Source organism: Ursus arctos, unplaced genomic scaffold (assembly GCF_023065955.2).
Source record: "Ursus arctos isolate Adak ecotype North America unplaced genomic scaffold, UrsArc2.0 scaffold_17, whole genome shotgun sequence".
Taxonomy (NCBI): Eukaryota; Metazoa; Chordata; class Mammalia; order Carnivora; family Ursidae; genus Ursus; species Ursus arctos.
Window position 1 is genome coordinate 2,411,962 of NW_026622841.1, and position 12,314 is coordinate 2,424,275.

Genomic DNA, 12,314 nt, shown 5'->3' on the forward strand with positions numbered 1-12,314 from the left:
CGCAGCTGCTCTGAGGACGCCCGGTGATGTGCCTGCACCGAGGCTTCTCACCAGAGTCTGTGGGTCGAATCCGAGGGTCTGTCGGTGGCACCATTTCCAAGGGCGGGACTCGTGGATCCTTCCAGCATCTGTGCCCAGCGCTGTGTGGGCGCAGTGGGGGCCTGTGCAGACAATCCGTGCCTTCCCACATCTTATGCATGTGGCTATAGCGTTACCTGAATCTCCCAACCACCTGATCAGGTGCGTCAGGCAGGTGTGATCGCCCCCTTTACAAGTGGAGCCGAGGCTGAGTCAGCTAACTTGCTCAGGGTCCGATGGACAGGTGCCTACCACCCTTCAATGCCATTTTCCTCCTCAACAACTAGCTTCTGAACTTAAGAAAGCCCTCCCTTCCTCACCTCTTCTTTTGTGAGGTGGCTCCAAATCCAAAAGATTCATTCCCAAAAAGGACATGAGCCTGCCCCTTTGCAGATCTCAGTGCCTCCTGTTTTATCACCTTCATTACTATTACCCCATTCCCGAGATACCCTGACCACACTCTGTTGGTCTAAATTCTGCCATTTTCCCCCCAACATCCAACCCACAATTCAGAGGTCAGATAAGCCGCTTCTGTGCAAAGGCAAAAATCCACAATCTTTGGCTTCCTTTCTGTTCCTAGAACATGTGGCTGGACCACCTCCGAAATACAACACACTCTCGCACGCCTGGTGGCTCCTCCGTGAGTACGAGTCACCGGTCCATGCCATCCCTGGGATCCGAGTGTCTGCCCCCGTGGCATGGGCCCTATGAGCATCTCCTGGGTGCCGCTGCTGGACCCCCGTGAGCAGGCGCTGGGGCCGTTCAGACCCAGTACCCGATGACGTGGGAACTGTACTGGTGATAACAACCAAGTCTGTTGACCTTTAAAGTCTCGTGAAAAGCAAAAATTCCATGAATGGTTAATGGCAAAGTACATTTCATTGACTTTAAAAATCAAGAAAGCAAAAGTTACCACCTTAGTGGGATTTTTAAATCCTGCTGCCTAAGTACCTATTAATACTCCTCTCTGCTGGGAATGACCCACGGATTCTGGCAGGTAGATTTTAGCAATTTCACCCTGGGCCCAGTGCTCCACCCACCTCTGTGGCCAGTGCAGACCCCAGTCTGTCCTTCCCAGTGCCCCCACCAGGGGCCTCCCCCCGGGTTCTTACTGGCCACGCCCACACTTCAGCAGGTGCACACGGAACAGGGAAAACGTTGCTCTGAAATAGCACATGTGAATGATGGCCCCAGAGACCGCCAACAAAGACAGCCCTCGGCTCCCCACGGAGCACAAAGCAATTACTTACTTTTTTTAAATGTTATGGGAAGAAAGTTGAACGTTTCGAGTTCAGACGTGGAAGATTAGCTCTTTGGGGTCATAATTAACGGCCTGTTTGTCACATTCTGCGTCCGCACCTTATGTAACATACAAGTCATCGTCTAGGGAAGGGCAGCGAGGGCAGATGGGTTAGTGAAGTGTGGCTGGGGCCCGTGGCTGTCAGGCCCAGCCTCTTACTGAGTCCTACCAGTCTTCTGACCTCCGTTCAAGAACGTCCCTGCTGTTCTCAGTAGTAAACTTGTTTATCCCCGTGCAAGTGTTTATAAGGAACCAGGTTCTTGTCATCTGTGTTTTTCAAGGCTACTTGCTAGAGTAGGTCCTATTTCCTCTTCTGGTGCTAATTAATAATATAGAAATGTGTGATATCTTAGATCTACTCTAAAGGTTTTTTCCACATAAGATACATTTATGTTAAAAATCCCTATTTTTAACTAAAAGACTTTCCTAAGGCATGATACACTCAAAGCCAGATTCAGTCTTCTCAATGTTATTTTCTTGGCTGTGAAATGGGAATAACGCTTACGGGGCTATTCCTGTAATTATGTAACTTGGAAGGCAGATGCTAGGAGCCCCAAGGCACAGTGAAGAGCGGTAGCGGATGACCAGCAACCTGCGTGTCACCTCTGACCCTGCACCAGGGCACCCAGCCTCCCTGTTCCCTCGGCACTCTGAGGAGTCCCCGCATTCTTGGAGGCTTAGGTTTGGGCGATTTCTCACACCTTCTCTGTCTCACCATGAAGTTACCCCCCCTGCCTGTAGAAATGCAGTGGGCGAGTGTCTGAAGGCTCTTCTGAAGCCGGGGAGTGACTGTGTCTTGCGCTCCTGTTGGCAAACTTCTCCTTTCTCGCTGCCTCATTCAGCGCAGTCTTGACCAGCACTAGTTGCCTAACTTCCTGTGTTGGGCTGGTCCCTGGAGGGGCCTGAGCTCTCGTTTCAGGCTCTTTGCGTGGCGTCACTTCTGAGCTTCTCAGGGGCCGCAGGCGTGCTTATCCCCTACTCTCCCCTCGACCTTGACAGTTTGAGGGGACGCCCACGGAAAGGTCTGTGCATTCCTGCACCTGCTTACCTCCCACCCCAGTGACGTGCACCTGCTGGGAGGGACAGGAGGACGGAAACCAGCAGCACCTAGAGCTCAACCTCTAACCAGCCACAGGCAGCCTGGGGGCTTTCCTTGCTTGCACTTTGAAGGAATCTGAGGCTCAGAGAGGTGGAGCCAGTTGCCCTGCATCACACAGCACTAGCCTGGATTGGCACCTAGCTCTGACTTGCCCTATCTGCACTTGGAAACGTTAGTAGGATGCAGTTGGTTAAAATACTTGGAAGCAAGGTGTTTTCACCTCTGAGCCCCCACGCACGTCAGCCCCACCGCACCCATGCACTCCCAGTGGCCTGCAGTGGGTTTTGTCTGTGGGGTCCTTCAGGATGTCCACCAGGGGCCAGTCAGTAGTGTCGGCTGCAGGAGGGGTGATTCTGAACGGTGAAGGCCACACGGATTGTGACCTTGAACGGCTTATGCTGAATTTTAGCCTCCCAGCTTGCAACAGTGTGGGTGCTCATGGATGGATTATAGAAGTTTCCAGTAACCCCGGGGGGCAGTCTGGGCATCCCTGTGGAACGGGACTTCACTCTAAGCAGTGTGTGGCAGCCCCCGCTGCAACAGGTCATTCTGCCTCCAGCTCCACCCCTCCCTTCCCCTCCCTCCCCCACTTCCCTTTTTTATTATTTCACAAGAAGCTTCTCAAATGACTCAAGAAGCTCCAGAGTCAGCTGGCTTCCAAGAGGCATTCCACATGTTCAGAATTCTCTCTCAGTTCAATCAATTGCAGGAATGAAATGGAACAGGGGCGCCTGGCTGGCGGGGTCGGGAGGGCGTGGGACTCTTGATGTCAGGGTCACTGAGTTCCAGCCCCACTTTGGGTGAGTTCCAGCCCCACATCGGGTGTAGATAGGACTTAAATAAATAAGTAAACTTTAAAAACAAAATGCAGTGGAATAAAGATGACCCGCCGGTGTCCCACTGGTGGGTGGGTAGCTGGTTCTCAGCATGTTAGGGAGGCCGGTGGGCAGCAGCGAGCTCTCCGTCACACCTCCGCCCACGCCTCGTCCTTCTGCCCCCCCCCCCCCCCCCCCCCCCCCCCCCCCCGCCAGCTCTCAGCGAAGCCAGCGCCCCAGGTCATGTGCACGCCATGGCTCTGCTCTCAGTCCCACCAGATACCCCTCCTCGTCTGTGACAAAGGCCCTAATCAAAGAGGTACGTCACTTGTCACTTTGTATTTCTTGTCTTTCTCTTCCAGCCAGAATGTATGTTAAGGCGACAATCTGCCTACGTGAAATGATACATACAAAATAAATCATCTTGCTGTTAATCTGAGAGGCCGGTAGCTCTCACTGCTTCTGCGTGCACTCGAAGTCTGACCTGGACTTTTGTTCCTTCCGTCATCCTGGGTCCAGTAGTCTTGAGTTTTCTAAATATTTCAGGATCAACCCTCCCAAGTACAACCTCCAGTTTTGTTTTGAAGTGTGAGGAAGTTTGGATCAGGACAGACCAGCTTGGAAGAAGCATTACCTTTCTCCAGGGGGCGCCGGGGAGGCATGCCTGTCATGGGATTTCAGCCTCAAAGGCCCTTTGTCCAAAAATAGCTCCACTCTGTCCACAGTCCCCCAAATATTTACACATCCCACACTATTCTGATTTAGGTTAAATCCTTAGAGATTGTTTTCTGGAAGGAGGGAACATCACTCTGGGGAGATGGGGAGGGGACGCTGGCTGCAGGAAGTAGGGGTGGGGAGCAGGGGGTGCTGGGTTGGAGCACTGCCCAGGGGAGAACACGGACGGTAACGTGAGCTTCTTTCCACTCAGACAGAAAAACACCCCAAAAGTCCAAGTTGCTGGCTTTAAAAGAAGTTAATTCTTTTTGCCTATGTTTCTTTTTTTTCCCTTCCCGTTTAACTCCTCCCCTGACCCACCTCCCCTCTGGTGACCATTAGTGTGTTCTCCGGAGTTAAGTGTTTGTTGGATTGTCTCTCTCTTTTTTATTTCTTTCATTCACCTGTTTTGTTTTTTAAATTCCACAGATGAGTGGAATCATATGGTATTTGTCTTTCTCTGACTGATTTCGCTTAGCATAATACCCTCTAGTTCCACCCATGTCGTTGCAAATGACAAGATTTCATTCTTTTTGATGGCTAAGTAATATTCCATCGTGTATATAGACCACATCTTCTTTATCCATTCACCTGTCGATGGACATCTGGGCTCTTCCCACATGTGGCTTTTGTTGATAATGCTGCTATAAACATCAGGGTGCATGGGCCCCTTTGAATTAGTGTTTTGTATTTTTTGGCTAAATACCTAGTAGTGTGATTACTGGATCATAGGGTAGTTCTATTTTTAATTTTTGAGGAACCTCCCTACTGTTTTCCAGAGTGGCTGCACCAGTTTGCATTCCCACCAGCAGTGCAAGAGGGTTCCCTTTCCTCCACATCCTCGCCGACATCGGTCGTTTCTTGTGTTGTTGATTTTAGCCATTCTGACAGGTTTGAGGTGACATCTCGTTGTAGTTTTGAGTCGTACTTCCCTGAAGATGAGTGATGTTGAGCATATTTTCATGTGTCTGTTGGCCATCTGGATGTCTTCCTTGGAAAAATGTCTATTCATGTCTTCTGCCCATTTTGTAATTAGATTCTTTGTCTTTGTTTTTGTGTCTTTGCTGTTGAGTTGTATTAGTTCTTTATATATTTTGGATACTAACCCTTTATTGGGTATGTCATTTGCAAACATCTTCACTCGTTCCATAGGTTGCCTTTTAGTGTTATCGATGGTTTCTTCTTTCTATTGATGGTTTCATTGTGCAGAAGCTTTTCATTTTGATGTAGTTCTAATAGTTTATTTTTGGTTTTATTTCCCTTGCCATAGGAGACATTTCTAGAAATGTGTTGCCACAGCCAGTACCGGAGAAATTACTGCCTGTTCTCTCTTCTAGGATTTTTATGGTTTCAGATCTCACAGTTATGTCTTTAATCCATTTTATTTTTGTGTATGGTGTAAGAAAGTGGTGCAGCTCATTCTTTTGCATGTAGCTGTCCAGTGTTCCCAAAACATTTATTGAAGAGACTGTCTTTTTCCCATTACATATTCTTGCTTCCGTTGTCACGGGTAATTGATCATCTAATCATGGTTTTATTTCTGGGCTTTCTGTTCCATTCCATTGATCCACGTGTCTGTCTTTGTCCCAGTAACATACTGTGTTGATTACTACAGATAGCACTGTACTATACAGCGGTATATCTCGAGATACGGGATTGCGATGCCTCCAGTTTTGTTTTTCTAAGATGGCTTTGGTTATTCAGGGTCTTTTGTGGTTCCACACAAATTTTAGGATTGTCTGTTCTAGTTCTGTGAAAGAGGCTGTTGGTATTATGATAGGGATTGCATTAAATCTGTAGATCGCTCCGGGTAGTATAGACATTTAACAATATCTGTTATTGCCTGTGCTTAGCTTTGTATAACCACTTCTTATTTCTAAGACAGGGAGGGAGATCCACAGATGTTTAATGCATTGTTATCCTGTTTATTCTATACCTCTTGCAAGTTCTCAATATTCAGTTAAAACCCTACAAGGAATCAAAGAGAGGCCACATTTCAGAGGGACAGCTGCTACCTGCATTCAGACCCCTGTCTCCTGGGGAGAACACCCACTCACCTTCTCTGACTACTGTGTAGACCCCAAGACGACAAAAGCAAGTTCTCTCTTTCCCTTTTTGTGTCCATCAAGTATAAGTACCACTGTATGCACAAACCTCCATTTTTCCTGTGAGGGTTTTTATGATGGTCCAATTTAAATAATTTGGCAAATAGATGACAGAATCACACTGGAGGCTGAAATTATCTGCAGAGGTGGACTTGCATCTTTAAAAGCATCCATTTTCAAACACTGGGGTTTTTTTCACTCTCATGCATGAAACATGCGGAATTCACCTGGTTCTTGTAAGTTAGTGACGTTTCACCGCTGCTACAGCTACGTCTTTGATTTACCCGAACTCATTCTTGCCACTTCACCTACTCTTTCTCTTCCCCGGGCTCTCAGTGGACATGCGATCGCCTGGCCCAACTTCTGTTTACAACGTACGGGGTGGGAGAGGTGTTCTCTGCACATGTGGTTAGCTCTTTATGGTCTACTGCTCACGTACTCACACACGGCCTGGGAGGAGACACTCAAAAACGTCATTGCTTCCTTTCTCATCATCCCGCCATCGCTGTGGAGTCCTTGTGGAGAAAGGCAAAGTCATCCTTCACAGTCACTCAGAGGCATCCAGGACTATGGGAGACTTTGGAAAATTTAAGATCTTAAGCAATTTCCCTTTCCTCTCTTGGGGAACAAGACTTGCTTTTTATCCAGGCATATGCAATGTTTGAGAAATCCTTCCCATTTTTAGAAGACAATTTGTTTTATTACCCTTCAAGGAAAGCTGTTTCACGTTCAGTAGGGAGTTAGTTTTCACATGTTCTTTAAAAAGAGTTCCTCGTGGACAGTGACACTTCACGACTGTCCCTAAAGACCAGCACCTGTGCCCGGGCGATGGTCAGCGGTGGTGGAGCCAGTGGTGCTGGTGGTCAGCGCAGGGCCAAGGATGAGGGCGGAGAAGCGATTGGTATAGAATGAGTTTGGCCAAATTCTCTAGTTTTGTGCCTCTTGTGGGGGAAAAAAATCATGATTTTGGTGCTGAAGTTTATGTTAGAAAAAACAGATGAGGAACAGATGCTTTTTTAATCCAACTTTATCTTCCTTGCAAATTCTGCAGATTCTTGGGATACTTACTTGTCTGATAAGCAGACCTCGGTCTGACCTTGCAGTTTCTGTGCTCCCAGGATTCGCTACACAGGGAGTCCGAACGGCCCACCTTTCGTTTTCAGGAGTGTCGCCCTCTCTGCCTCTCAGCGCGGCTCGCCACACCTGGGGAGGACGTGGGAGGCCCCGTGTGAATGCTGCGGGGTGGACACCATCCACGAGAGGTCCGGGCTCGGTTCATTGTCTACGATGAGGAAACACTCTGAAGGTCTTTGTTATTGAACAGAGCATGGGGACTGGCAGGGGTCCCGCGTCCCGCGTCCTGGCGCTTTGATTGCGGTCAGAAGCCAACAGAGGCACATGCTAATACGGTTTCTTCTGTGTCTCAGGTCTGGGGTGTTGGTGTTCTCGTCTCAGAAAAGGGCAAGGTGTATCTCACGGGACTGTGGCTCTGACTGGGAACAGTGTAGAGCTCTCGGAGAAAAGGGCAAGGTGTATCTCACGGGACTGTGGCTCTGACTGGGAACAGTGTAGAGCTCTCGGAGAAAAGGGCAAGGTGTATCTCACGGGACTGTGGCTGTGACTGGGAACAGTGTAGAGCTCTCGGAGAAAAGGGCAAGGTGTATCTCACGGGACTGTGGCTGTGACTGGGAACAGTGTAGAGCTCTCGGAGAAAAGGGCAAGGTGTATCCCACGGGACTGTGGCTGTGACTGGGAACAGTGTAGAGCTCTCGGAGAAAAGGGCAAGGTGTATCCCACGGGACTGTGGCTGTGACTGGGAACAGTGTAGAGCTCTCGGAGAAAAGGGCAAGGTGTATCCCACGGGACTGTGGCTGTGACTGGGAACAGTGTAGAGCTCTCGGAGAAAAGGGCAAGGTGTATCCCACGGGACTGTGGCTGTGACTGGGAACAGTGTAGAGCTCTCGGAGAAAAGGGCAAGGTGTATCCCACGGGACTGTGGCTGTGACTGGGAACAGTGTAGAGCTCTCGGAGAAAAGGGCAAGGTGTATCCCACGGGACTGTGGCTGTGACTGGGAACAGTGTAGAGCTCTCGGAGAAAAGGGCAAGGTGTATCTCACGGGACTGTGGCTGTGACTGGGAACAGTGTAGAGCTCTCGGAGAAAAGGGCAAGGTGTATCTCACGGGACTGTGGCTGTGACTGGGAACAGTGTAGAGCTCTCCGAGAAAAGGGCAAGGTGTATCTCACGGGACTGTGGCTCTGACTGGGAACAGTGTAGAGCTCTCGGAGAAAAGGGCAAGGTGTATCTCACGGGACTGTGGCTGTGACTGGGAACAGTGTAGAGCTCTCGGAGAAAAGGGCAAGGTGTATCTCACGGGACTGTGGCTGTGACTGGGAACAGTGTAGAGCTCTCGGAGAAAAGGGCAAGGTGTATCTCACGGGACTGTGGCTCTGACTGGGAACAGTGTAGAGCTCTCGGAGAAAAGGGCAAGGTGTATCCCACGGGACTGTGGCTGTGACTGGGAACAGTGTAGAGCTCTCGGAGAAAAGGGCAAGGTGTATCCCACGGGACTGTGGCTGTGACTGGGAACAGTGTAGAGCTCTCGGAGAAAAGGGCAAGGTGTATCCCACGGGACTGTGGCTGTGACTGGGAACAGTGTAGAGCTCTCGGAGAAAAGGGCAAGGTGTATCCCACGGGACTGTGGCTCTGACTGGGAACAGTGTAGAGCTCTCGGAGAAAAGGGCAAGGTGTATCCCACGGGACTGTGGCTCTGACTGGGAACAGTGTAGAGCTCTCGGAGAAAAGGGCAAGGTGTATCCCACGGGACTGTGGCTGTGACTGGGAACAGTGTAGAGCTCTCGGAGAAAAGGGCAAGGTGTATCCCACGGGACTGTGGCTCTGACTGGGAACAGTGTAGAGCTCTCGGAGAAAAGGGCAAGGTGTATCCCACGGGACTGTGGCTCTGACTGGGAACAGTGTAGAGCTCTCGGAGAAAAGGGCAAGGTGTATCCCACGGGACTGTGGCTCTGACTGGGAACAGTGTAGAGCTCTCGGAGAAAAGGGCAAGGTGTATCCCACGGGACTGTGGCTCTGACTGGGAACAGTGTAGAGCTCTCGGAGAAAAGGGCAAGGTGTATCCCACGGGACTGTGGCTGTGACTGGGAACAGTGTAGAGCTCTCGGAGAAAAGGGCAAGGTGTATCCCACGGGACTGTGGCTCTGACTGGGAACAGTGTAGAGCTCTCCGAGAGTCCTGGCTTTAAGGCCAACGCCTTCTGTTTCTCTTGTAGCTTCTGACGAGTTCATCGGCTCAGGATGGGAAACCACGCGGGAAAGCGGGAGTTAAGCGCGGAGAAGGTCAACAAGGTAAGAAGTGAGCCGGTTTTGTCATTGAACATAATCCTCCCGATATGGACTGTGGCTGCAGGGTTTCCCGCTAAAACTGTTGGGGTGTTACCCCCTGCCTTGGAAGCATCTAGAGTGGTCCTAGGCGCACAGACCGAGGCCCACGCTCCTCAGCCCGGACCCCAGCCCATGACAGTCCTACTGTCCTGGCCTTTCTGGTGGCACCGGCCTCCGGTCCCTGTCCATTCTGTCGCTGTACCACCCCTGGAAGGTACAGATAAGCAAAAGGGGAAAATGCACATAAAAACGGTCCGAGTGCTTCCAGGTCATCAGAAGTCGTCTTCTTTGTGTTTCCCGCAAGGCGTCCACCTCATTTTACAGGCGTCGGTTCCTCTTTCTGATGGTGGTTCTCTGCACTGCCCTAGACCCCCCTGGCGTGTCTTGGAATAGAGGCTCTCAGACTTTGCCTCCTGACCTCACCGAGGCCGCTACTCACCAGGCTCCTGGTGACCTCACGCTCCATCCAGAGCGTTCTCCACCATCGAGGGTCATTTCAGGTGACGAGAAAACAGGGCTGACCTAGTGTGCGGAGCATTGAATCCACCCTGACTGTGGGGACGAGGAAGGGAATTACTTCACGTTAACCTTGCGTGTGTTACAGTCAAGACAAACGGTGGCTCATGGACTGTCCCGGCGCTGAGGGCATTCCCCCCACCGCCCCTTGCACATTGAAGTGCTTCCAGAGGTCGTGGGATGGGAGGGGGTGGCAGCCCCAACAGCCCCTCTGCCCTGTTCTGTAATACGGTTTGTGATTCATAACAACGACCTGAGTGACAGGGGGGCCTCCTCTGCTCCTGCTTGGACTCCTTTTCTGTATCAGTCTCAGGGGTCATTGCCCGTGACTTGCTTCCAAGTCCTCCCTGCAAACTAGTGAGTACCCGCTGCTCGCTGCTGTGTTGCCTTCGTCGGTTACAACACTGTTACCTTGTGTCTTGACAGTGTCTTGGCAGGTGACTTCAGGCCCAGGATGAACGGGAAGGGATTTACGTGCGTACAATGTCGTTCTTGGTTTGGAATCTTCCCTTTCCCGCCGAAAGGGGGGCTGATTTTATAAATACATAGATGATTCTAGTCCATATTGAATGGGGGCTGACTTGTTAGTTTTTAAACCCCAAACCGTACGACTGATCGGCTGGTCGTTGTAACGGGCAGCCGCGTTGAGCCGTGTGTCAGTTGCTGGGCAGCCCGGGTATTCGGCCGGGTCTGCACCCAGAGCGGAGTCTCCCTGGGCCGGACCTGAGAGTGGAGAGCAGCGGCCGGCGGGCACTGGCCGCCTCTCAGCCCCGGCGAGCTCAGTCTCCTAACGACGGATTCGCGGCTCCAGTTCTAAACACCGCTCTGTGGCTCGCGGTTCTCTCCTGTCGTTTGACGTTGTGAGTCACTGAAACACGCTCTTAATTTGTTTAATTCTACCAGAATAAGGTTGTTGAGCACCAGGAAAGCCTGCTCTTGCGCTCTCGTTTTCTGAAAGCTAATGTTTAACATTTGGATGATTTAAAAAATTGGGAATTTGAGAACACTGGTTCCAGCATGTGATTGTTACATGTTACAGCTTTTTTAAAAACATTTTTTTGTAACTGGAGAGAAAGCGTTTGACGGCTTTCCGAGTGTGCGTCTGTGATGCTATGCGGCATTTAGACTTGCACCGCAATAGAATAGAGTGACGTGCGCTCCGCCCCCCCCCCCCCCCCCCGGGACCGTTCTGTGGGCTTCCGAAGGTGATTCCGTGAGGCCTGCTTGGACTTGCGGGAGAGTCGGAGGTATCTCTGTGTCAGGGTGCCCCCACTCCCCCTGCCACCCCGGCCTCTAGCGGGAGCTGCTCCCCTGCCTGTCCACCCTCACTCCTGCATCCTGCCGAGGACCTGCCAGGCGATGGGGTTGGCATGACTTCCTGCTCCAGCCGGGCCCTCTGTCCAGCGCTGGGGAAGGACATGTTTCCCGTCAGGACCTTACAGCGTCAGGTTTCTCCAAGTGACTCAGCACCTCCCGGTCCTCTCACTGGTTTCTCCCTCCCCCTGAAGAAGACACGTCAGGATGCGGGAGGGAGCGGCGTTCCAGAAGGGATCGAGAGAAGGCCCCCGTTCCAACCTTGCATCGTTAGTAACAGGCGGAGCGGGACGCAGGGCCAGATGGCAAGGCTGCTGGGATCCCTGTTCCTGTGGCCCCAGCACAGAGCAGAATATTGGGTGGTGAGCATAAGGGAGAAAGACCCCAGCCACGAAAGGAGCCAGGGGAACGTTTCCATGAATCATGCCCAGTCTTCAGAAACGAAGAAACCCCTGTTGCCTTTGGGTCCCTGTGTTTTTAAGAGTCCTGATAGTGCTGCCTCGCTAATTTATCAGCTCGTTATCGCTCGGTCCCTGTTTACCACGATGACTGGGCAGAACCGGGCAGAACCGGGAAGGACGCGCCCCCCTGCCCTGGAGGCTCCAGGGGACGCCCACGCCTGCTGCTCCAGCCCCCGGGTCTGGGCCGAGACTCACAGCTCTCAGCCGACTCCACCCACAGAGCTCCAGGAAGAAAACTGGTTCCACAGGCTAAAAATAGACTCCCCTGCCTTTGGGGAGGCTGTGCCTGGCGGGTGGCCCTGGGGAGCTAGGTAGGGAACCTGGCAAAGGGAGAGAAGACACGGCTCACCTGGCCACTATGGGGATTCGTTATCTTTTGTCAGCTTGAATAAAAGCCGTTGGACCAACTCTCCCTCTGGAGAAACTCCATTTGGAACAGGCCTTCGGCGTAGGGCCCACACAGGCCGGGCCCTCAGTGTAGGGTCCATATGCTACAGGTACTCCAGATAGAG

The 12,314-nt window shown here is 51.5% G+C and overlaps 1 protein-coding gene across 6 annotated transcripts in view; it reads left to right on the plus strand.

Moving 5' to 3' along the window:
• The window catches only part of MBP (myelin basic protein), a 116,558-nt gene that overhangs the window by 15,086 nt on the left and 89,158 nt on the right, over positions 1–12,314 (plus strand). For 3 of the 6 annotated variants that reach the window (XM_057313325.1, XM_026496504.4, XM_026496505.4), the window contains exon 2: positions 9,400–9,475. The exons of 1 other annotated variant lie outside the window; for it this stretch is intronic. In XM_057313325.1, coding sequence (XP_057169308.1) covers positions 9,425–9,475 — 51 coding nt within the window. In that variant the 5' untranslated portion in view covers positions 9,400–9,424. Of the gene's footprint in view, positions 1–3,516; positions 3,612–4,196; positions 7,418–9,399; positions 9,476–12,314 lie in introns of those variants that run through there. 2 more of the 6 variants (XM_044383100.3, XM_044383101.3) reach the window with 2 other exon arrangements.